This window comes from Hermetia illucens, chromosome 3 (assembly GCF_905115235.1).
Source record: "Hermetia illucens chromosome 3, iHerIll2.2.curated.20191125, whole genome shotgun sequence".
NCBI classification, from domain to species: Eukaryota; Metazoa; Arthropoda; class Insecta; order Diptera; family Stratiomyidae; genus Hermetia; species Hermetia illucens.
In genome coordinates, this window is record NC_051851.1 from 123437278 (window position 1) to 123462967 (window position 25690).

Below are 25690 nucleotides of genomic sequence, written 5' to 3' on the forward strand. Positions count from 1 at the left end.
CTCTGCTATCAATCCGTTTATCAGAAGACAATTAAGATAAGACATCTAAGTAGAAGATGGATACACTCAGAAACCCCCTTAGTAGCTATCAAGCTCGTAAGCATTAGTTCGCCAATCTCTGCATTTGCCAACGACCAAAGAGCGTTAACAATTTCAGGTTTTCGTTAAGTTTGAAAGATTTGTGCGGAGCACGCGATGAGGTGTTTCTGTTTGGGCCCAATTCGGTGGTTTTCTGTGGGGCGCTCCAGTGCTCCACTGACGACTCCACCGTCAATGGGACTGATAAGCCGTAGTACGTATGCGGTTTCGTACTAAACACGATCTCGATTACTTCAGTTTCATTAGTAAAGCCGTAAATTCAATGCGAGCTTAACGTCCGATGCGCTCTGTGCCCAATAGTAGTAATCGGACAGTTAGGTAACTTGAACGGTTTTTCGTGGGATGACTGTTGTATATTTATTGCATGTGAGAGCGATTCAGAAGGTTTATTAGAACTTTAGAATTAAGGAAAATTGTGGAACTCCATTTGGTGCTTTGATCCGAAAAGTGTACCTTTGTCTTTCTTAGTCCTCCTAGTGCAGTGCTTTCCATCGGTTGCGAAAACGTCCCCTTTAGTAATTGAGTGATTGTAATTTGATCCAAAGCAGTGAGTGGTCGAAGGTTTTGCGCAATTTTTTCCACACTATCCATCGTTGTCGTGGAAATATCATTTTACAATACTTTTATCGATTTCACGGATGGGGAGAGGAGCATCAGGCGGCAACCATCATCAGAAAAAGTGAGACTGCGAGCTGAAACTGAAAATGTGTGCCAAAGCGAGCAAATTTCAGGTAATAACAATATTATGACCCACTTCCCCAAAATTTGTAACTTGGCGTACGCAATGGTCCTCAAGTTTCGTGTGCAACATGTGGATCTGCTGTACTCAGTAGATACCATTGGTCGTAAGGTATTTTACGCCTGGTACATGGCCTGCAATACGCTGTCCCTGCTTACTAGTGACCGCACCAGTGCTTGGATTACAGAAATCAGAAACATTATACGTTCCATGTTTCACAGATTGAGTAGAATTAAATGTTTCTCGTAGGTTTCGCAGACCGAGTGAAACCCAGCATTTCATGGAAAAATAATTTTGTTGTTTTTGCATCATTACGTTGAATTCCTCATGAGTTTCTTCACAAGTTGATACTTGGGTTGTAATTAATGTACTTATTGTGAATTTTACCTCTTTCTTCAATGAGATACCGTATAATGAAATGCCTATTACAACATTTGAATTGTGTGTCGGTTATAATGATTACACTGACCTTTGTAACGGTGTAAATGATGCAAGTTATGGAGCCATGAAGCTGTCGCACGGCTGGTTACCAGAGAAAATGAGGTGTAGGAGAGTGGATTAATAAGAACGTTCTTTTCAAGCAGCAGAGGACGCAAAGCGAACTTGGGATGGTTAAATTAAAAACACGCAAAGCGATGCCAAACTTAGTTTTTTTTAACGACATATTTATTTTATTAAATCATTCTAAATAGAAACTAACACTCTTGGAGGTAAAATTCAGATGTATTCCTCGCCAGTGCTATAGAATACATTATTCTCAAAGTAAGATTACAGATTAGTCTACACACAGACAACATTTTGTTGTCTGTATTCACATTCTAAAATGTCCATTTTTTCAATCGACTTTCGCTTGGCTGTTGTAACAGTCTCCTGTCTAAGGGGTTAGGATGCGAAGTTATCTTTGCTTTGTACGTTCTCACCTGGAATGGGATGTCCTCCCTCACTGTCGCAATTTTTTCTATCCAGGTGTAAGCCGAGAAACTTTACATTATGTTCAGGGATCGTTGCACCATTGATTGAGACCTTAGGGTAAAAGTGACATACATGACAGCAGTTGGTTACGCTTACGCGAATTTTCCATTTTGTAAACCACTTTTCAATTGGTCTTAGGGGTATTTGTAAGTTTTCTGATGTAACCTGATGATTGGTGCGAATGCTTAAAGTGGCAGTATCATCTGCAAACGTTGAAGTTATCAGTTTAGGATCAATTGGTAGATTTGAGGTATAGATGAGGTGGAGTATCGGTTCAAGGACACATCTTGGATAGGGACTAATGATTTCGTCCAGGGCAGAGGCAACTCCTCAGACGCTGCCTCGCCTCTGCCCTGAGAGCAGCGTGACCGTAAGTGGCAACAGATGGAAAACGCTCCTTTATATATTCGCAAAAATACGCCAAGGGTGCGAATTATATCCAAGTGAAACTGCCAATAGTTTGAGCCCTCATAGATAGTGGTTTCCAAGTTTCTATGAGTATATTTTTTAATTATAATCCATAACCAATATATCAATCAATTAACCGAGTTTTCACAAGTAAGAAAGAAATGTATTATTCACAACTTTTTACAAAATAGTGTCTTTAGAGAGTATATACACACTACAGTCGAGCTCCTTTGAGTTACCATCTGGAAGTATAAAATTTACTGTCATAATCAGCATGAATGTAGCTAGTGACGTGCAAACGATTATAATTTCGGGCGAGATTTGTGAAATAAATTCGCATTATCAACGTAAAGAATTGGTTTTACTTTTATTAAAAGAAATTCTCTTCATCAATTGCTAAAACCGCGTGTACTTCGCTAGATATTCCAATGATGAAGTTACAGTTAGATTTGGAAGTCAATTGGATGACAATCCTTCGATTACGGATTACTCGCCGATGACGGCGGATTACGGTTTCGAGAAAAACGTATTTGAAATATTAAAACGCGCTAACATCTCAAAATCTCTAAAATATAGTCCATACATTTCTTTTGTAGCTTCATTCTGCTACCCTAGTACCATACTATTGTCCTTCCACAGCCGTATCTTGGTCATCCAATTCCTTTCTGAACCATGCGTTGAGTCTCTCCGCCATATCGAAAAATGAGTGCTTAATAGCTTGGATGTGGTTTTCTTCTATGGAGTTGCTCCAGAGAAATTTTGTTGTTTTTTTAAACACGCCATTTATTATGAATCTAGGGAAGGTTTGGCGTATTTTGAACCAATAGAAGAACAGGTCGGAAACAAGAATCTCAGCGCTTTATTTATTAAGGGTTTTGTTGATCTTTCGTGTAAAAATATTTCGTTTCATTACTTTATCCATTCATACATATATTTTCTTAGATAAAATGAAACTAATTTTTATTAATTCACAAAAGGTTTTTATTGTTCGATTCTACTTGCCAGACAATTTAAAAAATAAGAAATTATTTTAAAAAGAAAAGAAATTATTTAAAAAAAAAAGAAAATATGAAAAATTTAAAAATCGGTGGACAAAATGTGTGTACTGTATTGATAATAAAAAATAACGTCAGGGCAGTTATTATTTTGATTTTGATTTGATATTTACGTCCATATCTTGATGACCTAGTTCCTAAACTGTGGAAAATTGTCGCCTATTATCGTAACCTTTTCTAACGAGTACACACCCATTTACCATTAGTGTAGTAAGGGTGTCCAAGAACACATGAAAAATGGAAGCAATGAATTGTAATCATCCATTGAATAGAAGGAAATTTCAGCCGTAAAGGAGAGTGGACTACAGACTCGCTTGTCAGAACCAGGGACATGGAAGGGGAGCCATTTGATTTCATTACTTCAGTTGATCTGATGACCACGAACGTAGGGTATGTCCCTCCTTGAGGCCAAGAAGAAGTGAAGTAATTGACCTAACAATTTGCTCTTCAAAGTTGTTAGAGTTGATTAGAGAATGGTGAGCGCTAGATGGAATGCCACTCTCAGATCAGTGCTATTCAAAATTTAGTCTGACCACTGCAGGCAAATAGTCTATGAGCGCAACTCGGAATGAAACATTTACCAGTTAATTTTTTTACGCCATTTACGTGTTACCAACAATCATCCCATATTGAAAGTTATCATAATCATAATATATTGTGAACTTATAATTAGTCCACCACTGTATATAGCTCGTAGTATATATGCGTTGAATATACCCAATATTCAGTTCGATGCGGCACTGAGATTCAATCTCCTAGGGAGTATTTATTTGACGCGAAAAAGGTAACTTTGACCTACTATAACTTTGTTAATAATAATACGATTTCCACCAAACTGCCCAGTATGATGCTTCATTTTAAAATGTATATTACTATACGGATCTGGAATGATCTATAATTTGATGTCAACAGCGATGGGACCAGTCAAAAGAGGGCTAGAGAAAAACATGGAAGGATCAATTATAATCTAGTAAGTAAAACTCCCACACACTGTCATGTCCAGGTCAGTGCCTTTCAAAAATGTCTCCTCTTCAACCGAAAAAAAATGACGGACATTCCGCCAGAAAACCGATATTAATAAGATTTTGGTTTTAAGAAGGGCTTAAGGCTTGCACGTCTTTGTTCGGGGTCAAATGCGAGGCGATGGATTCCAGCTTATGCAAGCCCGCATTTCGCAATACCTGGTGTTTTTGCTATGATTTTCAGAAATCCCGAACTCCAAAAGCTTATCCAACTAAAGCATCTGAAAAAAAAATCAGGATGATGCACTTATATTTATAAGACATTGGCCTCAAAATGCAACTACCTTTTAGAGATTTGTCAGAGAAAAAAACCCTTAAACTTATCCCGGAAATAAAACCTTTAGTAGAAAGTTAGAGTAGGTCAAAGCTTGCCTATTTAACCTAATACCACACTTCTGAGAAGTTGTAATTAAATACGAAGAGATCTGGAGTACTACCCCAATTTCCATTGGAGGTGCTCCGTCCTCAACTTGGAATGGGTTTTTGTCTACTCGCGCAAACCTCGTGTTCATTGTAAGGATCTGGCCAGCTATTATAAGTTTACTTTATATATATAATTGACAGTTAAATGATAGCACTGCTGTAGAAATGAATACGAAATGAATCTAAAAGTGAAACGGGTTGATAGCTATAGAGTAAAGACACAAATTAACGTAAAACGAGTAGAATATTGTGATGTATTAAAGAACATATGGCGAAATAGTTTGAGAAGAAATCTAATCCAGATTGCCTCACCTAAAGGATTATTGTATTATTGTATTGTGGTTGTTTTATTCATTTTTTGATGAATATTGAAAATCCATACATAGCTAAAAAGAGTATCACCATTTACAATAGTTTCAAAGCAGACTTCAATGAGTTATATGTACATATTGTGACAAATCCGATGTGAAAGTGAGTTCATATCTCCCTTCATAATGTGAACCTTTTATGACTATCACATTATTGTATAATACGCCTCACGTTTTGGTGATCTTTTTAAGACTTTGTATGCAACAAAACCTTGTTAAAATTCGATTCAATATGTGTCTGTATGGCTGCCTGTAAGAATCTTGATTTTACTGGTGGTTACTTCCTGCCGACTCTGTTTATCTCCTTTTGTAAATCCAAATCCGGTGAGAGAGCAAAGGGATGTCACCAGTTTAGTGTGTTTGAAGAAAGGTGCCGTGATCCATTCAGCCCCTTTACCACCTCCCACCAAGGCAGGATGGAGAACATTTTCGATAACAAGATGAAATAATCTTAAAACGAAAATTTTTGTTTGGGAGGAGTTGTCCTGAGCCCACCATCTACTTAATGGCAACTGTGTGAAGCAACTTACTTCTGCTATTCAGTGCGCGGACTACTCTGTTCGTGAACAGCACCCAGTACTTTTAAAAATGATAATATTGGCTTGACGGTTTCGATCGCATGGCAGAGGCGATCTCATCAGACGCTGCCTCAGCACCTCTGCCCTGCGGAGCAGCGTTACTGAAAGCGGCGACGGGTGGCATTTAGCTCATTTTTATTGAATTCAAAACCCGCCAAGGATATGAATTATAACGGCCGAAATCGCCTGGTTAGAACCTAAACTGGTTTAAGCTAATAAAACGAAAATTTTTGTTTGAGATGAGTTGTCCTGGGCCGGTCGGTCACGCTGCTCCGCAGGGTAGAGATGCTGAGGCAGCGTTTGATGAGATCGCCTCTGCCCTGCAATCGAAACTGTCAAGCCAATATTATAATTTTTTGAAATAATCTTGTTATATTGCCGGACTTCGCTTTGGGTTCCAAATCCTTTCGAAATTTTATCCTAATTTATATAATATCATATACCATCATACTATATATAACTCTAATTGTAGTTATTAGTTTGTACGGAAGGCCCTTCGTTCGCAAAGCGCTCCAGATATGTTGCCTATTGGCGCTGTCGATAGGCTTATCGAAATCAATTAAATGCAAGTGAGGAGAGGGCTCTAGCTCCGAACGCTCCTAGAACGTGATCTGAATCCAGAGCGGAAATGTCAGCTAATCTTTTGAGGTGTTACTTGATACTTATTTCAGTTATCACCTTTGCAGCGCAATAGGTAACCAAATCTTCTTTCAATTGTTGCAATTGACAGGTTTGCCCGTTCTTTGAATGAACCTTAACCATTATACCTATCTTCTATGCTCTAGGAAAAATGTCAAATTCCCAGAATTTACCTATAAGTAGAAGTATCAGTTCTGTAAAACTCACGCCTTCCTCATATCGATCAAAATGCTTCGCAATCGTAAGAATTTATTCTTTTCGGAATTCATCTTCTCTCTTCTTTTTGAAGGCCCATGGAGGGGTATCCCTGTTAAATTCCCTTTCTTCTAGTAATTTTGCTTTCAGTGCAGCGCCCTTACAAAACCATTCATATCCCTTATACAGGTAAACCGATCTATTTATCTTTCCAATAATTTTGGTTAGAGCATAAGGCTGCCTCCTACAGTGTTACTGTAGTGTGCCGTTATGGACAGCCTCTACGTTCAACATTGTGTATTTTCTTGACTCAAGATAGGATAGGAGAAAAAGGGTGAATAATTAGAGCAGAACAAATGAGCCCTTAAAGTACCAGAGACCCTCGGTGTGTATGGTACAAAGCGCAAGAGATCTTGGTGACCGGGCTGTTGAAGGTGGTGGCAATTGTTAAGCATCTACGAGAGTCCTGAACCGCACAGGTAAGTAGATAAATGGTGCGATATATACTTTCGGGAAACAGGCATTTAAAAAAACTGGATGCTGGTTTTGTAAGCACAAAAATCAATAGTATATAGACGTTGGAGAGCTTATTGTTATATGCTGGATATCAGAGTCTTTTAATAATCTCTGGTGGCTATAATGAGACGAACAGGGGGTCGGGTATCCTATTGTAAACAACGAGAACCAACTCCTATTGAAAACCCTTGCGCAGTTAAACTGGTAAACGTTAAAAACGTGACGGAACCCTTTTCTGCAGCAATAAAGGTATGAACTTCAGATACTAATTCTCGATATCTTTCATTATCGAACAGCACGGTTACCAAGGAGACAAACATGGCTTCGAACTGGAAGAACAAAGAAGCGTGCTTCGTGCAAAACAAAGCTTAAAAATAAACCTTATGAAAAATGTGGGAAATGTTAACCACAACAATAGGCTTCTTCCGGCGCTGACTTTTCAGGCCCGCCAATGCGATGGCGAGAGTCGTGGATTTAGCTAGAAATGTCGTCAGTCATCATCAAGTGGGTAATTTAGGATTTTAATAATCTTGTTATAATGGGGACTGCCAGCTTAACTGCATTATAGACATAAGTCTTGTCATAAGTAAATATTATGGTATGTTCCATATTTATCCTTTTTAAGGTTTTTTGTAAATCAAAACCTTATTAAAATCGGTTTACTGTCTGTCTGTCCGTCACACGCATTTTTTTTGGAGACGGTTATAGCGATTGACATTTATGATTTAAGGGGGGATCCCCATACATGCAAAAGAAGGGTGTACATTTTTTTTTCATCAAATATAGTCATGTGGGGTATCAAATTAAAGATTATCGGTTAGTACTTTTCGAAGCCGGTCTTAGTTTTGACATTTGTTGGAAAGGTGGGAAGTGCAGGGGGTTGAAAGTGATCATTTATTTAAGAGGAACTACCCAACTGAAAAATCAGAAAAAAATCAGGAGGCTACCACTATATGGTGGCCTGACTCCGAAATACCTTCCATACCGATATCTCTTCAAATAAAATTAATAATAGTATATTGCTATAATTTTCAGTAATTGGCTGCAGAACCCCCCTTAAATTCATCCTAACATCACCAATATAGAGCATGATCTCACCAAGTTTGGTGGAAATCGCACTATTACTAACAAAGTAATAATACATCAAAGTTGTTGTTTCTTTGCAAATTCAAGACTATGAATGTCAATATCATCCGAAAGTGGATACTCTCACATAATATACTCGTATGAATATATTACGTGCTACGCACTACGAAATACTCAAAAACCTTTCGAACCTGAAGCGTTCAGCTTCCGGTTTCCCGACTTGCTTTACTTTCCAAAAGTATCAAATTAATTTATAAATAGAAACAATTATCCGCTCCTGAGAAAAGTACGTGTGACAGGCAGATTTAGAGACGGAAAGACAAACAGGCAGTAAACTGATTTTAATAAGGTGTTGTTTAACAAAAAACTCTGAAAACATTTGAACACAACCAGTAATACAACCTTGGCATTACAATATGGTGGTATAAGCAAGTGAGAAGTGGGATGTTCGAAACATCAACTCGAAATGTCAAGTATTCAAACGAGTCAATGCGATTAGGGGCGAGAATGAGTTTCGTCAAATCTCCAGTTTACGATCGTTAAAATTTTGTCATTATGATGTAACCATCATAGTTGAAGAAGAACGAACAACAATGAAGATAGGAGACTACAACTTTCAGACCGTCGAAAATTTCTCCTATGACCATGAAATCCGCGCACGATTATTGATTGCCAACAGAACCTATTTCAGCTTACAAAACCTGTTCCGCTCGAAACGTCTCACCATAGGGTCAAAGTTCTTACTGTACAAGACAATGATCTTGCCAGTCCTTATGTATCCCTCGGAAACTTGGGTTCTTAGTAAGAAAAATTGCAAACTATTGACCACGTTCGAGGGAAGAATCCTCCGAAGAATTTTTGGCCCCAACAAGAGGATGGACGATTTCGTAGCCTACATAACGACCAAATTATCGTCTGGTCGTGGATAAAACCCGGCTTAACAGGTTGCGATGGATTGGTCACCTAATCCTAAGCCTGAGATAAAGCGATGGCGTAGGTCAGGACGCCAGACAGCTTTTAGGGATATCGAATTGGGGGATCTCGACACAAAACCGAGGTGTCTGGAGTTCCTTATTAAGGCAGGCTTAGACCGGATACCGGTTGTTGCGCCGTTGATGATGATAATTATAGTTCCGGGTTAAAGATCTTGTATTTTCCTTACTGTTATCAAATTGTCGATTGCTTTTACGAAATCTAACCATTGGTTCTCGAAGACAATCAAAGAGAGGGTGGAAACTAGGCTTCTACTATTTTCTGACTTTTATACATGCATTCGGCTGTCTGCTATGGTTTATTGCACTTCAACACTTCAGTCATTAGTCGTTACACCCCTTGTTGAAAATTAAAAGGCAAGTTTACAAACAACTCCTGACATAAATACTACGGAAATACAAATATAAATATGAGGCGCCTCATTAAACATACCCACCACAAAGTTCGCTTATTATTTCATTACTATGATACCTGGGACAGTAACTTCAGTTTATACCGGGCAACCTTTTAAGACAATGAATACCGATTATTGTAGCCCGAATTGTACTCGTTAGAATTGAACACGAATCATGAAGCCATCCATGTAAATATAACATCAATTAAAATTCAGAAGTCGTTTTGTCCTCTTTGTGGCAGTGTTGCATTAATTCACTGTTCCTCAACCATAACTATATTATGTGTTCCGTAAGACTTTGAATATTTATAATTGAGACTATAATTCCATTTGGCACATTTAATTTTGAAAATGTGGCACCCAAATACGGTGGAGCAACACATATGCATTCTCGAATATGGTTATATAATGGCTAAATCAATGTCACCAAGAGTAGGTTACCTGAGTTCACCGCGGTTTTTCCTATGTATTTGCTGCCGGTGGCCAAATATATGGAAACTATCTTGCTTGTTTACTATTTATAACTTTCATCGGGCAAAAAAGTACGTTCAAAGCATTTTTTTTAATTGCTTAAATAATGAGATAGAATATCTCTGTAAAAGGGAAGCCTAAGTCCAGATTTTGTCTACAACTACCAAATTTTCAGATTTTGTACAAATCCAAACATCATTCAAATTTATGTTAATATAAGAGACATACAAGTTGGAGTCGTTTTCCCGGATTGGTGGCAGTACATTAACTGTGTCGACAAATATAACAGTTTCCAGCCCACTGATGTAGGAAAACAGAATAATTTGTTTAACCAGTGAATATTTGCTTTTCAAATTAGTTCCATTTATCCAGCTAACTTGTCTTCATTATCACGTAGCAGACCCTAAAAAGTGATGACCATGGTTGCGCAATAGTTGTGTACATTCGAGCATGCATTCATTTATCTGGACTTTTCATATTTGGAATAAATTGCTCTTGAAATTACCGAAGATTGTTTTCCCCTGGAAAATCTCAAGTTCATTGAACGACCTTACAACGAAATTAAACCATGAACTCCTAACGCTAGTTTGGCATATATTGTATGTGGTACCACCTCAAGTCGGATTATACTAGCGCAACAACAACAAGTATTACTACTACTACCCATTAATTGAGTCCGGTCTGTCTAGCGTAGGCCAGTTCTTGGAGGACAAAAATAAAGAAAAACCAAGTGCAACCTGACTGAGTCAGTTCGAGGCTTCCCCGCCAAACTTGTAGGTTGCCTCATTTACATTCAATTAATTAATGATTCGCTTATCAAGCTTTGGGCTTTCCATTGAGTAGAGACTACAGTGTCTGTTATCGTTTTGAAGAAGCGTAACTTACAAGTATTACTCAACAATAGCAATTACCTTCTAGCACTATGCAGTTTGGTTCGCATTCGCCCGTGTAATCCGCATAGAGATATATCAAATATACAAATATGCCTGGACAGCCTTGATGCATTTTTTCCAACGATGGCGCTCGAAGCAGATTGTTGTTTGAGAGTTGTTTACCGCAGAAACTGGCATTGTCTAAAATTAGGTGGATATTTATTATGCATTCTTGCGGAAGTGAAATTTGTGGAGAATTTATATGAATTAGTTGTTGTAGATACGTCACATATTTAAATGCTGTGGGGCTTCACTGGAAAACCAGCTTATGACTAATATGCGTTTTATGGGTTTGAGAAAATCCAGTGCATGGATAGAGTATATCATAATACACTTACAAGTGTAGAGCCTTCAGGATAGTATTAGCAAATAAAGGAGAATCAGGCAATTATTGCTTCAGGAAAACTGTCCACACGCGGTCTACCGCTATTTCGCTACTATGCAATGTGGTAAAAGCTCCACGTAAATTCCACTATGTAGGGATGAATGATCATTTCTTAGATATTTTGGAAATTTAGCATTGACTCCGTAATTAATTGGTATGGAACCCTTAAACAAGCGTAAAGCTATTTAAAAAACTGAAACCATGTTGGCAAACCAAAAGAGATTGAAGACATGTAAGCATACCTCCTATGAGGTACCCGTGGACGCGCGTCTGTTCAATACTTTTCCAGTCAGTTTGGGAACCTGGGTGGAATCCTAGGTGCTTCACTTTCGCACATATGATTGAAAAAAAGACGTGCTTAGAATCGGAAGCAAAGGAGGGAAAATTTAATGCTTTACCAATATCACAATAAAATATGTGTGAAAAGGAAAAAAAAATAAATGACTTCACCGCCGATGTGGAATCGAAATTTTCACCAACCTTTTCCATTCCATTCCACAATTGATCCACTAAATATTTGGTGATGCTCCGCTCCTTTCATGTCCTTGACATCTTGTTCAGATATTTGTGGCAATTATCTTATGTTAGATAGCCACCATCATCCAGCTGACCATAGAATTTGCTAGAACATAAGAAAAGTTGAATATTAACGAGTTTTCGCATGTAGTAAATGAACAGGAATTTGGACTTGGAGTGGTAGACTGAGAAATCAGGAATTCCGAATTATTTGGAAACAGCAAAATGCTATACTGTAGGAACTTCAATGAATAATAACAAGGAAATGTATAAAACCGTGACAATTGTTTAACCTCAGTTAAAATTTTTCCAGAGAGAGAGAGCGGTATGTTGGCTCATTTTATACCTTTCCTTTTTTCCTGAATAGTTACCAAGGTTCTACCAACGGTGAATCAATTCTGTTGGCCTAAAAGTCAACCAAGGCTGTTAGACTTACGGTCTGTCATCGTTGAGATGCCTGTGCCGTAAGAATCAGTAGTGAACTAAGCGCCCGTGAATGGACGTGATAAGCCGAATGGGCCCGAGAGCTAAAACCGACTAAACAAGATAGAATTCGTCATAAACAGGAGCGAAAAGGTGCTTTTGACATCCTAGATGATCCTTTATGGGCCATGGAGCATTTATGATTCAGTGTGAATCAAGCCGATAGAACTCCCTTATGATCGTTTTATTCCAAATTCAAAACTTAAAAGCGTTTTTTTTCAAATCTCACGTTTTCAAAGTCGGTGCCACTCATTACTCTCTCTCTCTCTTTATTGCACGTTTTGAAATTTGGAGCACAATTTCTGTACATAAGTTACGAGGTAACGTTGGAGTTTTCAAATTTGTTAATAATTTTTATTTTGTTGGATGGGGATTTAAAAGCCTCGAGATTGCACCCCCAGATCAGGCATTCGATAGAGCTAAATGGCGAAACCCGTCACGACGAGCCGACCTTGCGTGTGAACGGAACAAACAGTGAGGAAAATGAAGAAAAGAAGAAGAATTATTCGATTTATTCCCCTAAAATCTCGTTTTTCAGTATGTGTGTGAAAAATTGAAATTTTGAAAAACCCATCCAGCGTTACCTAGAGAAAGCGATAATCTAATAAAAGAACTTTAAGTTTTTGGTTTCAAATGATCCAGCACCGAGTTATGAGGGGCACCGCAATTCTACTATTTTGCGAGAAGCTTCCGAATAATGGCTTCCATTTCCTTCTTTTTTAATATTTTCCCATAAAAATTGTACACAATGTCATTCCTCCATGTACCCTTGGTTCTACTAAATAGACTTAACTATGTCTTAAAAACCAATCACAAAATTGTGCCGGTTTTGCACGAATTACCGTGACACCACCACCCTTTCCTGATGCTCTTATAATATGATAATATGCTCTTATCAACCTTGAGGGGGGGGATGTAATTTGAGCCCTGGATTTCGTATGGATGCACGATTGTGATTTTTTTCACATTTTTCGATTGGGTAGGTTCGGGGAACGGGACCTGTTACATTGTTTTTTTTTACTCAAAACCTTAAAAATATCAAATTTCGCTATTGTGAGTTGTCGTACGATTGCTGGCAAATGTTTTCTTTTCGGTTTTGGTTCAAAGCATTAACAGGTTGATAGGTTAATGTACCAAACCTACTTGCCAAACTTTATTAAGGTCAAGCAAATCGGACACCCATCTAAACAAATTTCTTGTTCACTTTCTGTTTTGCATACACAGATATGTGTACCCGGTCGATTGTCAGTTTTCATACTCTTCCTGTTTTCACCTTGCGAAGGTCAGCTTCGCGGAGTGATTGCGTCGACCTGCCAATTCGATTTGACAGTGGTCTGACATTTAAAATCTCATCTGAGACTTATTTCCAGCATAATAATTACCAAAATTAAAGAGGGCAGTGTCCCAGGAAGGAGAGAAACTCTTGTTAGAATCCCATCAGTTTTGTATTCATTGTTAGACAATTTTGCTTTCGTTTTGAGTATGGACTTTATTAAGGTTTAATGTGAAGTAAAACCTTATTAAAATAGGTTTACTGTCTGTCTGTCTGTTACACGCAATTTTTTCAGAAAAGACTATTTCTATTGACACGGAATTTAATGAATAAAATCGTTCGACGTTGGGTTTAATGAAGGTATCCGTACATGCAAAAGGAGGGTGTAAAATTTGTTGTGGGGTATTAAATGAAAGGTCTCGATTGGTGCTTTCCAAATCTGGACTGTTTTTCTGCATCAATTGATGAGCTGCTTGGTGTATGATTATTAAGCCGATGAATTGCTCGGGCTGTTTCTTCTATGCTTGATGGTGGCAGCATTTGTCCGTCATCTTCAGTGGGCGGGATCTCCAACTCGCCGATATTTTGGTTGTTGTGCAGTTCATCGAAATGCTCAACCTATCGCTCCAATATGCTCATTCTGTCGGAAGTCACATTGCAATCTTTATCTCGGTAGGATGAGCATCGAAGTGTATAATGCTTCATCCTGCTGACTTGTTGATAAAACTTGCGTGCCTGGTGCGGTTGCTCTCTATAGTTTTAGAGTTCACAGACCTACTGGTTCTCTCAGACTTCCTTTTTCCGTCTGTCAAGTCGCTTTTCGGTCTCATGATAAGTCTCTGTGAGTGCCCGTGTTCTTTGAGAATGCAACTTTACTCGGCATGCAGTATTCTTCCGTTCCGTTGCTAGCTTGCATTCATCGTTGAACCAGCCGTTCCAGCTTTTCATGCGGCGGTATCAATAATAACGTTCTTCAGGTGGTTGTGAAGACTGCGGTTATTTCGGCATCAATTTCGCCCTTATAGGTGTTACGATGGGATATGTTGCGGATGACTTCAGTATTCACTTTTAACTGATTGTCAGAGGGGATTCTATGTGGTGTTGTAATTCGAGCGCGGAGCACTATACTAAAGAGTCTACATTGGCCCCCCTATATGTTCTGACTTTTAGCAAGGCTGAGGGGTGGCGGCATTCAATCAACACGTGGTCAATTTGGTTGAAAGTGGGCCCCGTAATGAAGCTTATATTTGTAAATTTTGCTTCGCAAGCGCAGAGTTTCGCTTATGTTTTCAAAACCGATCACAGCAGGTTTTATTTTTTGGCTGACTAAGAAACCTACTCCGAACACATGGCCTATAATATATGGCGCTATAATATATGATGTAGTGGCTTTTCTCCAGGAAACTGGTCCGTGTCTAGCACAGTGCGTAAAAGGGCTACACGGGCTTCAAATGTAAAAATTCCTGGTACAAATTTGAATCATTTTGCTTCAGGATAAAACAACGTGTTACAAACTTTTTAAAGATGGAGTGCGGGGTATGGCTTGTAATTAATCGAATTTTGCGTAACTGTCAAATGCGTCCTGAAATTGATTAAGCTATCAGTACTTGCATACAGCACTACTGATTTGATCGTTGAAATAACGTTGCATGCTGCCAAGCTGACGAGTTCATGAGAGAGTGCTCGGAGTTCTTGTTAGTAGTTGAAATCCCGTACCTCTGAAAATTACAAAAGAGTTGGCTGAAAATGTCTATCAATAAAGATTTCATTGGCTATTGATTCACCAAAACTTCAAAAGAAAAAGTCAAATAAAAAAAAACTATCCTATAGGATTGGATTGATAATGAAACCATCAGCCTTACCCTTTCTGTAAAGAAAGTTTGAGGAGTTATATAAAGTGGAATTCATTTGCAAAACAAAAGAACAATCGAAAAGAAGTTATCAAAATGCCCTCAAACAATATTATTTATTTCAGTATTGACATTTTTTAATTAAAACTTGAAAAATTTACCTGGGTTGCGGTAAGGCGTAAGACTTTTCAGTTGAGAAATTCAATACTAAGCAATCCTAATCTGACTGGGTGCTACTTCTTTCTTTTATTCCTTCTTGGCCATGAGTGTGAGGTAAACCGTTAAATAGGTGTCTCCATAACTTTTTCTTCGGTGATTCTGTTGAGTTCAGACAAAGCGGGCTAGATTTTGCGCTTTTTCGTCTACTTTTATGCTTCTGGAGCTAGGCCTAATACTCCACCAGCGGTCAGTTCTTGAAATCTAAACATGGAAGATTAGTTTTTGGTAGCCATTTTTTTCTAAATAGGAAAAATCTGTCCTTTGCAGGAGGAATCAAGGATCCTGAAACTGTGTCTGGCCGCCTCTAGAAGCTTGAATTGCAGTCCGCTTCTGGAAATAAAACCGGGGAGATAAAATTTTGACGGTTTTCATTGTAATTATTATTTTTACGAGGAAGAAATGATGATGATAGTGTTTAGTGCACTAGGCTATCGTACGGAAGGTCGCGGTTCAAATCTCACTGGTGGCAGTGGGATTGAGGTTCAATAGTAGTTAAAAGCAAGTTTTGGACGTGATCACCACGGAAGCGGAAATCTGTGAGGGATTTTAACTTCACAGCTAGAATTACAATCGACGCGAAAATATCATAAGACTCTGAAATTTCGGAATGTATAAGGCGATACTCAATCTGTTACAATCTAGCAATCAAACCATTGAGTACGCTTAATGGTGTCGGCAGAGTCCAAATCGACTGTCTGCGAAGCGGCTGCGAGAGCAAATATTATTAAAGAAGTGTTCACTATAAAATATTTGGAATTTGGACACTTGCGAGAAGCTACATCAGTTCACATGGCAGATCTAAGTTATACTGAAAATGCAAAAGATTAAACCACTTTGCCAAAAATTGTAATCCCAGATATCTGCTGTACCCAAAAAAACTTACGGCGATATCACAGGAACCTGAAGATGCCCGCCGTTCCAAGAGGTGCTTTCAGTTTTAGTTTAGCGAAGTCAGGCTGATACAGGTGAACATTTTCACCCATTCGCTGAGAGTATGCTTAGATTGCCATTTGCAAAAACCCAGATAGGTGGCCTTCGCATATATACATAGCTGCTATGCGATCATATTTGAAAAAAAGTTGCGATTTCCCAAAAATTATATTCGCCGATTTTAACGCTTGACTCCAAGAATGAGCCAGTCACGAAACTCATGCAAGAAATTCCGTATCATTAAAGCTAGTCGAGATTTTTTGAAGAAGCAGCAAGAAGAACTCGGTAACAGATTTAGTACTTACGGCATTTGAAATTGGTGTTGAAATTTTCCCCGCACAGTAAAAACAGTGAGCGGGTCTTCGTCTTAGATACCTATACGCCTTCTGGTCACTAAATCGGCAATGTATTCAAATGGCGATATAATGTTGACATTTTCGGCTCGGCAGTGTGATGGTGGGACTCTGGAGAGTACTCCTCTCTCCTCTCCTGTTGTCGATGGCTATTCAATGGTACGACTTGAAAACCAGTTTCCGGCCCATGTTAGGGATTATTACAACTGTTGGTGCAATGCACCAATGAAGATTTCGGATAGAGATGCTTTCTATGAACAATTATAAGCGGTTCAGAAGAGGCTTCCAAAGGATGACATTGTGATCGTGATGCATGATCTGCCAAGGTTAGTTCTAACAACAGGATGTAATGGGGAGCCATAGTCTTTTCACGACAACGGCTGGTAGGTTTTTCCTATTCCCGTTTTCCCATTCCGTATATACCGAAAAATTCAAAATGTTTCTTGATGTATATATGTATTTTCAAACTACAACCTCGCAGTTCATATGCATTCATTTTATATGATAATGACGTCATACACGTCTTCAAGTCCGATAAATTCACGTGAAATAGACAAAGTTGACTTTCTAAAACTTTGTTAATAATAGTTGAATTTTTGACAAACCTTCCAAATTTGTGCATTACTTTATTACTTATAACCGTACTTTGAACTTCTAGGATGAACTTACGGGGGTTCCTGGGTAAATTTCTAAATTATGGTAATATACTATTATTAACTTTATTTAAGCAGATCTCGGAATGAGATGTATTTTGAGGCCTAGATTTCGTGCGGATGCACCATTGTGTTTTTTTCAGATTTTTTGGTTGGATAGGTTCGGAGAACGATACTTTTAAGGGTACACATTTTTACCCCTCACTCCTCTATGTTTCTTCCAGCATCAAAAATATCATCAGTTTCGAAAAATTCTAATTGAGCTCTTTCATTTGATACTCCACACAGCCATATTCAGTGAAAAAATGAATTTGCACCTCCTTTCACCCTCCCTTAAATCCAGTGCAAAATGATGCCACCCGTTGTAGGTAAAGGAATTCGCAGATTACACGGTCTTACCAAATTTCGTGAAAATTGGTTTAGCCGTTTCCGAGTAAACCAGGTATGACAGTAGACAGACAAACATCGAATTCATTCTTAAAAGGTTTTGTTTTACACAAAATCTTAAAAATGCGTATTACTCAGTAGTGGGATGGGGGCTGATGTTGCGATCTCTCTGTGCGATTGATCCGTTTATTTTTATTCCCACATTCATTTTCGGCGTAAATATCGATGCACTGGGCTCAACACAGGTAAATTTTACACAATAACGTATACGAAACGAAAGTGTCAATGATCCTGTTCATCAACTGGAACTCCCTAGCACATTATTGCCCAAGTGCTTGTCGACCGGCATTTCGGTGGAGCTAAGTAACTAATGAGTAAGGGCGGATCTGAGTAGTCATGACTCGTCAATTTTCATCACCGTTCCGTCACTGTATTCATTACAAGCACTCTAGCGGCCCCGAGGGAATATGTTCTTTTTGTCCCACCTTCCTCAGTATTTTTACCTGTATCAAAGTATAAGAACCCACCAATTGTGTGCTATCTAATTACTGAAATATTGGAAAGTACATTGGCCGCCTGTTGTGGTGACGTCTTTTTCCTCCGGAGGCGTTGCAAAGATCCTCTTATGTTGGGGACAGAGATAGCCCCTAGTTAATTTGTTATAAATAAAATGCAAATACGACACAACCTACGTGACCACAAATAAAAAAAATAATATCTTTGCTTTAACACTTGTCTTGAAATTAAGTACTTCAACACGGTGCGATGCCGAAGGTCAAACTGTACTTTTATGTCGATGATTATTATTATTGTTAATGAGACTTATTCTGTTGAACCTTACAATCTAAGTCGTACAATTTAATGGCGCTGTCACATTATGCAGTAATAGTTCTTAATATTTATTGGAGTCATGTCTACAAAATATTGAGTATTTTTTGGAATTGTTTGTTGTTTCGGTAGCTTTCTCACATTATGTTATTACAACAAATTGGCCACATTTATTTCTGATACTATCTTGACGTTAATAGATGTTTAGGTAAATTTATATGGTTCTCAGCCATTATTCTTTATTATTCTTAAGGAGTATAAGCTAGAGAGTGCTATTCACATGATTTTAGTGTAGTCTAACAGAGTTTCAAATATCTTAACCAATTTCTTTGATACTAACAATCAAAACTTCCTATTTTGTATTTCCAGATACATTAAAAGCGCGTTCCCCGTCATTATGTAATTAAAGTAATTGAAACGTGGGTGCGAAGGTAAACAATCGTTCAAAGTTCCATTTCATTTCAATCAGGTGTTTATGTGCATGAACGACGATATTCCAAACTTTATCACTACCGGAATAGCTACACACTCAAGATGACGAAGGTTAAGTCAATCGTTCGACCGGTTGTTAAGGAATTTCAAATGAACAATTGCGGTTTTGATCATCATTCGGCGGATGATTTTGTCAAGTCACAGGTGAGTTGATAAAATAATATCAGTTATTTATGTGATTCTTCTGTGATTAATGTTATCAATCCCTGTTTAGTTACTAAGACTGACCATGATCCAGTTTTTATGACTGCTTCAAACAATCGTCGTCTTTATTGATTGCAATATTTTTGATAATCTACATTAAGCTCATTCAATATCTCTTCCTGAAAAGTAGCTTCGAAAAAAATATCTTTGGTGTTACACCTTGGATTTTTGTACATATTATAAAAAGATTAAAATATCTGTTAAAGTTAAAACCAACTACTTAATTATGAATGACAGTTAATACTCAACCAATCAATAAAAACCATTTCCGGTCATATACCTTGAAGTCGTAAAGAATCACCCCCTAGTAATGAATCAATCAAAACTATCACAATTCAGTGTTAACAGCTTATATTAATTTAGTTCTCACATAAGTTAATATCTAGTGTGATCAATTCCACCTAGTGCGAAATTTTTCTCTTGTGTAAATTGTATACTTATCAACTTGCCAACAATTCGCTATTAATTTTCTTTAGTAAATTGAGAGTTCGAAAAAGGGGTACACGTGTTTTACATGCACAGGTGTTAAAAGCGTGTCCTACAATCAAAAATATTTATCAGACAATTCAGGTTTGCATGATTGCGTGGAGACCTTAACTTGTAAAAAAATATCCCAAAAATTCTGACTAGGAATTCCCAACGATAAGTCGATTTTGACTTCAGTGCATTACCTGGCACGTAAATTATAGTGAGGGGACATGACAACCACATTGTCTGCACGGATTACTTTGCAGCTTAATGACTCTCATCAGAGATATCAACGCCTTTTAATATCTACTGCCAAAATGTTGTGGCGCAGCAGGATTTGCGGCATTCGAAATTCATTTCGAATGTTGTGGATACGAGCGGGTAGATAGAACGGTCTCCACGCATTTAAGACTCGCCACAGGAGTGGAGACCCGGCGATGAAAAAGTTCCGCTGGTTTGGAGACGGAGGGACTGCATGGAGAAGAACCGGTCTCTCCTGCTCCAACCGTCGTGCGACGTGCACGTAGTTTTTTTTCAATAAAAATATATATATTTTCTATTCTTTACTTGGCATCGAAGTTAAATTTCATTTTATTCCTTATCCATGATGTGCAGTGCAAATAGAAATGTGATAAATTAAATTCGAATTAAACTCAAAGATATATCACTTCATCCGTTTGCAAAATAAATCTTCAATCATTTTCTTCTTCCGAGAAAACCTATAACGCATTAATTAACATATTTGATCCAATAATAAATAAATAAATAAACTGAAACAATGAGATTCTATCTTTGACAGACAGAAAAATGTTATTTGAGCAGATTTTTTAATTATTGGCACCCTGTTTTGGAATTCATCTGTACACCTATAAAATATCTTATTGCAATATATAATCTATCTTTAAGGATACAGAAGTGTTACGCATATAATATGTAATTCCTTAGTCATAAATTTCATAGTTTGTATTCTGCTGCTAACTAAATCTTTCTCTTTATTAACTCTGCTAAAAAGCACAAAAAAATAAGAAGTTACGCTGTTAAATATAACTGACACCGAACATCTTTCCTGGTGATTTGTCCGTATGGTTTCTCATTTGTTTACTAGATTGCGCAAATCACCTTGGGTTTAATAATGTTGCGTCAACAAACTAACAAATTTTAAATAACCTTTCAAATGATATTTGCAAATCTGGATATAAATGTTTGACGGTCATATCTCTATATAAGAACAAGTGCTTGTCTTGTGCAATCGATTGGCTTAACCAAATATGAAAATATATATACTGAACTTCCCAATGCCCTCTTGGCGAAGTACAAAGGGTCGCTGGCCTGCTTTGGTTCATAGTATGTTGTCACCGAGAGACGCATATCCACACAATATGTTGATCGGGATGAATCAGCGAAAATTCAGAGACCAGTGACATTGGATGTCGGATACCAGTTGACTCAGCTACGAATGAGTACCTGAGTCAAAGCAGCAAAGCAATAATCTGGAGCGAGCGCAATGTTGACCACATTGTCTCCTACAGTGTACTGGAGTGTACCGAAACAGTCTTGAATGAAGTCCTTTAATACGCTTCAAGGCCCTGATCCAATATGGATTGTTGTGCCGACGATTATTAGGACGATCCTCTAAGAAACTACCCCCTTAGTGAAATATTTCTCTATGGGGAATTCATCATCAGATAACCCTTCTTGAAGGTTACACCAATTGTTGTACGCAAAACCGTCCTTTTGATAAAATGGACAAAAAGGTATGTGATTATCGGCCGTTTTAAAATAGTTTTAGTTATGAAACAGGACTCATGAAAATTAAACATCAACTCGCGTGTGTCGGGCCTGGGAAATCGTTTTTTTCCATCAATTGTATCCAGATATAGTGTAGACTATTTTCAATATTCCTAACCATTCGGAAATTACTGTGTTAAACAGGTAGGGTATCATTTGTTAGGTGTATGTCGTTTATCGTGATGAAGTGCGAATTTACCGCTCCGAACGACACTCAAATCACTTTGCTAAAATAAGAATTGAAGGCAAAAATTTATGTTTTTGTTTTAAGGATCTAAAGGTTTATGGGCCAGATATAACAGAGTGGTCACTTAAAATTTACCTTTCGATTTTTTTCAATAATCCTAGTTTGCGAACCTTGATATACTCCACACCTTAAAATGCCATTTTTAAGGTTTTGTGAAACATGAAAATTGGTAAGCGTATGTAATCTGGTGTTCCCTTCACATGCAGTAAGTGACGCTATTTTGCGTTAAGTTTAAGGGGGGCTGCCCATACATGTGAATGGAGGGTGCAATTTTTTTTTCACAGAATGTAGCCATATGGGGTATCAAATCAAAGGTTTCAATTAGTACTTTCCGAAACTGGGTCAATATCTGATATTGGGTGAAACATAGAGGAGTGAGGGCTCAAAATATGACCCCCAAAAAGTGTAACAGGTCTCGTTCTCAGAACTTATCCAACCGAAAAATCTGAAAAAAATCACAGTGGTGCATCTCTACGAAATCTAGGCCTTAAAATATATCCGGTTCCGATATCACAGAGAAACTTAATAGTAGTATATTTCTACATTTTAGAAATCTACCCGGCACCCCCTTTATGTTCATCCCAGAAGTACAAAATTTGCCATGCGTGTAATGAATAACGTAGTGCCCAATTTGGTCAAGTTTGAAGAATCATCATCACATATCAATTTGTCAATACCACAACGAAATGAGTTCTTATGAATGGGGTCGCAAAGAATTATTTTGTTTTAGTTTTTTAGTCATTTGTATATGAATATCAATTACTCCAAACAGACATGTGTGTATGTAGGTATATAGTATATGCGTGCTAATGAACTTTACGGGTAGTGCCTAATTCAGATAGATATAAGAAGTAGATCGGAAATATGGGTACGATCAATTTATATACGTGCATATATGTGTACAGTATTCGGAAATAGGCAGTTTGTTTGTTTAAGGTGAGCGTAATATCTATGGCTGTAATATGTACGTATGTCTCGTAGTTTGCAAAAATATTAAGGAATATATTGGATTTGTAGCTATATTCGGATAGATAAATGAAATTGAAATTGAAATTTCTTACATAAGATGAACACAAAATTGGCATTTATATGTTTATTCAGCTATTCAAAAAAACAAAAATCCCAAAAAAGCGAAAAAAAGCCTTCACATTCTGTATGTGATTTATTTAGTCGGCCAATTAAGAAAGTCGCAAATACCAGAAGGTTCTATCATATGTGCTTCCACCGTTGCTGAAAAAAATTATGCATCATTTTGGGTAGTAGTACATACAGTTCGATTTTAAAAAATTTATTATTTTTCTTATATAGTTATAGCATAAAGAATGCGGCAGTAGGTATAGCCGTAAGCAACTGCTTTAATCGTCCCTTTTATCGACGCAGTACAATATATTTTCTTACTAATAAGTTTCGTTAAGAAAGATTTATTGTCAAAACTTTCAACGCGTTTTACTCAAATCACGTTTTCAAAGTTTTGGAGAAGCACTTACAAAAGAAATACTTAACCGATTTAGTTGAAATTTAAATACCTTATTCTGCACACTCATTCCGATATGTGGAACCTGAAAAACATTTAAATTTCTAGTAATAACAATTTAACAATTTAACATAAAAAAATACGACACTATTGACTTTTTTTCATAAGTTCGCAATTTTGTTATTTTTAAAAAATATTTGCATATTTCGACAAGAAATTAATTTTTTGAATTCGAATCACCACTGAAGGCTGTGACCTTACCAGCGTGAGACCATCTTTTTTCGGCGAGTCTGTCTTGGCCATAGAAAACATACATTGATTAATTCAAAATTTAGTAAAAGAATTTTGTAGTATATTTCAAGCTTCCATCAAAATCATATTAAAATTTCAGAACAATCATACATTAAAAAGTAACGTTTAAAATTTCGAGCGTCATTCCGTTTCAAAACCTTCCATAGGGTCTACTCCTTCGTCCTTTTGAGCTGCCAAGCTTCCATGATATTTGCTAAACAAATTATTTTTATATTTGCTAAGTAAAGCTTTATTCATACTTTGTCCAGCACTAAACACATCATTCACAAATATACTTTCATACATTTACTATGAATATATTCATACTACCAGCTGGCGTTCCGTATCCGCACAGATACTTCACAGCATAGTTAGAATTCTAGAAAAAAATATTTTTCTCCGAGCTGGAATGCATCCCAGTAGGCAAATTGAAAAGCCATTCTATTGGAAGCGAAAAAGCATAGACATGTATCTGGGTTTGTTGGGAATTGTTCGTCGGAGGTCGATATATATCGATATAAATGTTGTTCCTCTCAAGAATTCAAACATAATTTTCGCAAATATGAAGTGGTTTCATGTGTAGAGTGCAGGTGCTGTAGAGTAACGGCTTTCCTGGGATAGTGGGTCCTTTTGGAAGGCAAAATCTACAGTGAAGTTGCCGCGTTTTTTGCTGCTGACACGTCAATCACATGCATCATCATTGGCGTGGCCATCAGTGGAAACAACGCTACAAATAATTCAACACTTTCGATGTTGCCCATTGGTGCAAACAGGAAGGAGATGGAAAAACCCAACTGGCCCTTTAACAACCCGAGCAGTGTGCCGCCAGTGACGAAACCGTTGAAGTTACAGAAATCTACACCTTTGTTGTTTGTTTGTTGTCACCTTTGGCATTTAAATCATTCACCGCGACCTTAGGAAGCCTCTCAACATGTAATTACTCATAGAAATCATCATTCTCCTTCATATGAGAAGTCTCTGGAACCGGAATCTCGCAGTGAAAATATTGTCAGAAATTGACGGCCAGTTCACTTTACATTTCCACTTTACTCCGTGCACAAACGCATACATTTGAGTATATGTCGTTGAAGTACATGCTGCTGGTACTAACGTACACACATGTCTATTCTATTGGACACAACCCGCAAACTTAGATAGCACATACATGTACACATGTCTGTTTCGAGTAATTCATACTGATAAACAAAAATCTAAAAAAAAAGGGAAACTAAAATGTCCCCTTGGACATCGCTGTTCATATACCTAAGTTCACTTTGTATGATGATGACGTCATACATGCTTAGAGTGCAATCAATTTACGTGGAATGCAAAACTTTAACCTTTTATAATATTACTCATAGTAGCTGAGTTTGCTAAATTTATGCCTTGTATTATCCTTTATACCAATGCAGAAATTCAAGTTTAAGTGTAGATTTTGTACAGGTTAACCATTGTGAATTTATTCACATTTTTCGGTTCTGAGAACGAGGCCTGTTTCACTGTTTGGGTCACACATTTTGTACCCCCACTCCCCTTTATTTCACCCAATATCAGAAATATAATCAGTTTCAAAAAACACTAATCGAGCCCTTTCATTTGGTTCCCTACATGACCATATTTTGTGAAAAAAAAATTCACACCCCCTTTCATTTCCCCTCTCAAACTCAACGCAAAATGGTGCTAGAACACATATTCTCACCAAATTTGCCGACAATCGGTTCAGCCGCTTTCGAGTATATTCGCTGTGAAAGACAGGCAGACATTAAATCGATTTTAATAAAGTTTTGTTTTACATAAAACCTTGAAAATTACTCTTTTTTTTTGTGGTGAAAAATATTTTGTTTTTTAAATCGGTCGATAAAATGCTAGTTTATAGTTAGTTTATTTATCCAAATAGATCGAGCTATCTCGCGTCAATACAAAAAACTAAACTTAAAGGCAGTATTTATTTAAAATAAT

At 37.5% G+C, this 25690-nt stretch overlaps 1 protein-coding gene across 4 annotated transcripts in view; it reads left to right on the forward strand.

Moving 5' to 3' along the window:
- Positions 1-215: 215 nt before the first annotated feature.
- LOC119652105 (protein rolling stone-like) overlaps positions 216-25690 on the forward strand; it is a 45687-nt gene continuing 20212 nt past the window's right edge. The window contains exons 1-3 of one of the 4 annotated variants that reach the window (XM_038056043.1): positions 216-830; positions 19137-19175; positions 19237-19403. In XM_038056043.1, the coding sequence (XP_037911971.1) occupies positions 19302-19403 (102 nt within the window). In that variant the 5' untranslated portion in view covers positions 216-830; positions 19137-19175; positions 19237-19301. Of the gene's footprint in view, positions 831-19136; positions 19404-25690 lie in introns of all 4 variants that reach the window. The other 3 variants (XM_038056044.1, XM_038056045.1, XM_038056046.1) reach the window with 3 other exon arrangements.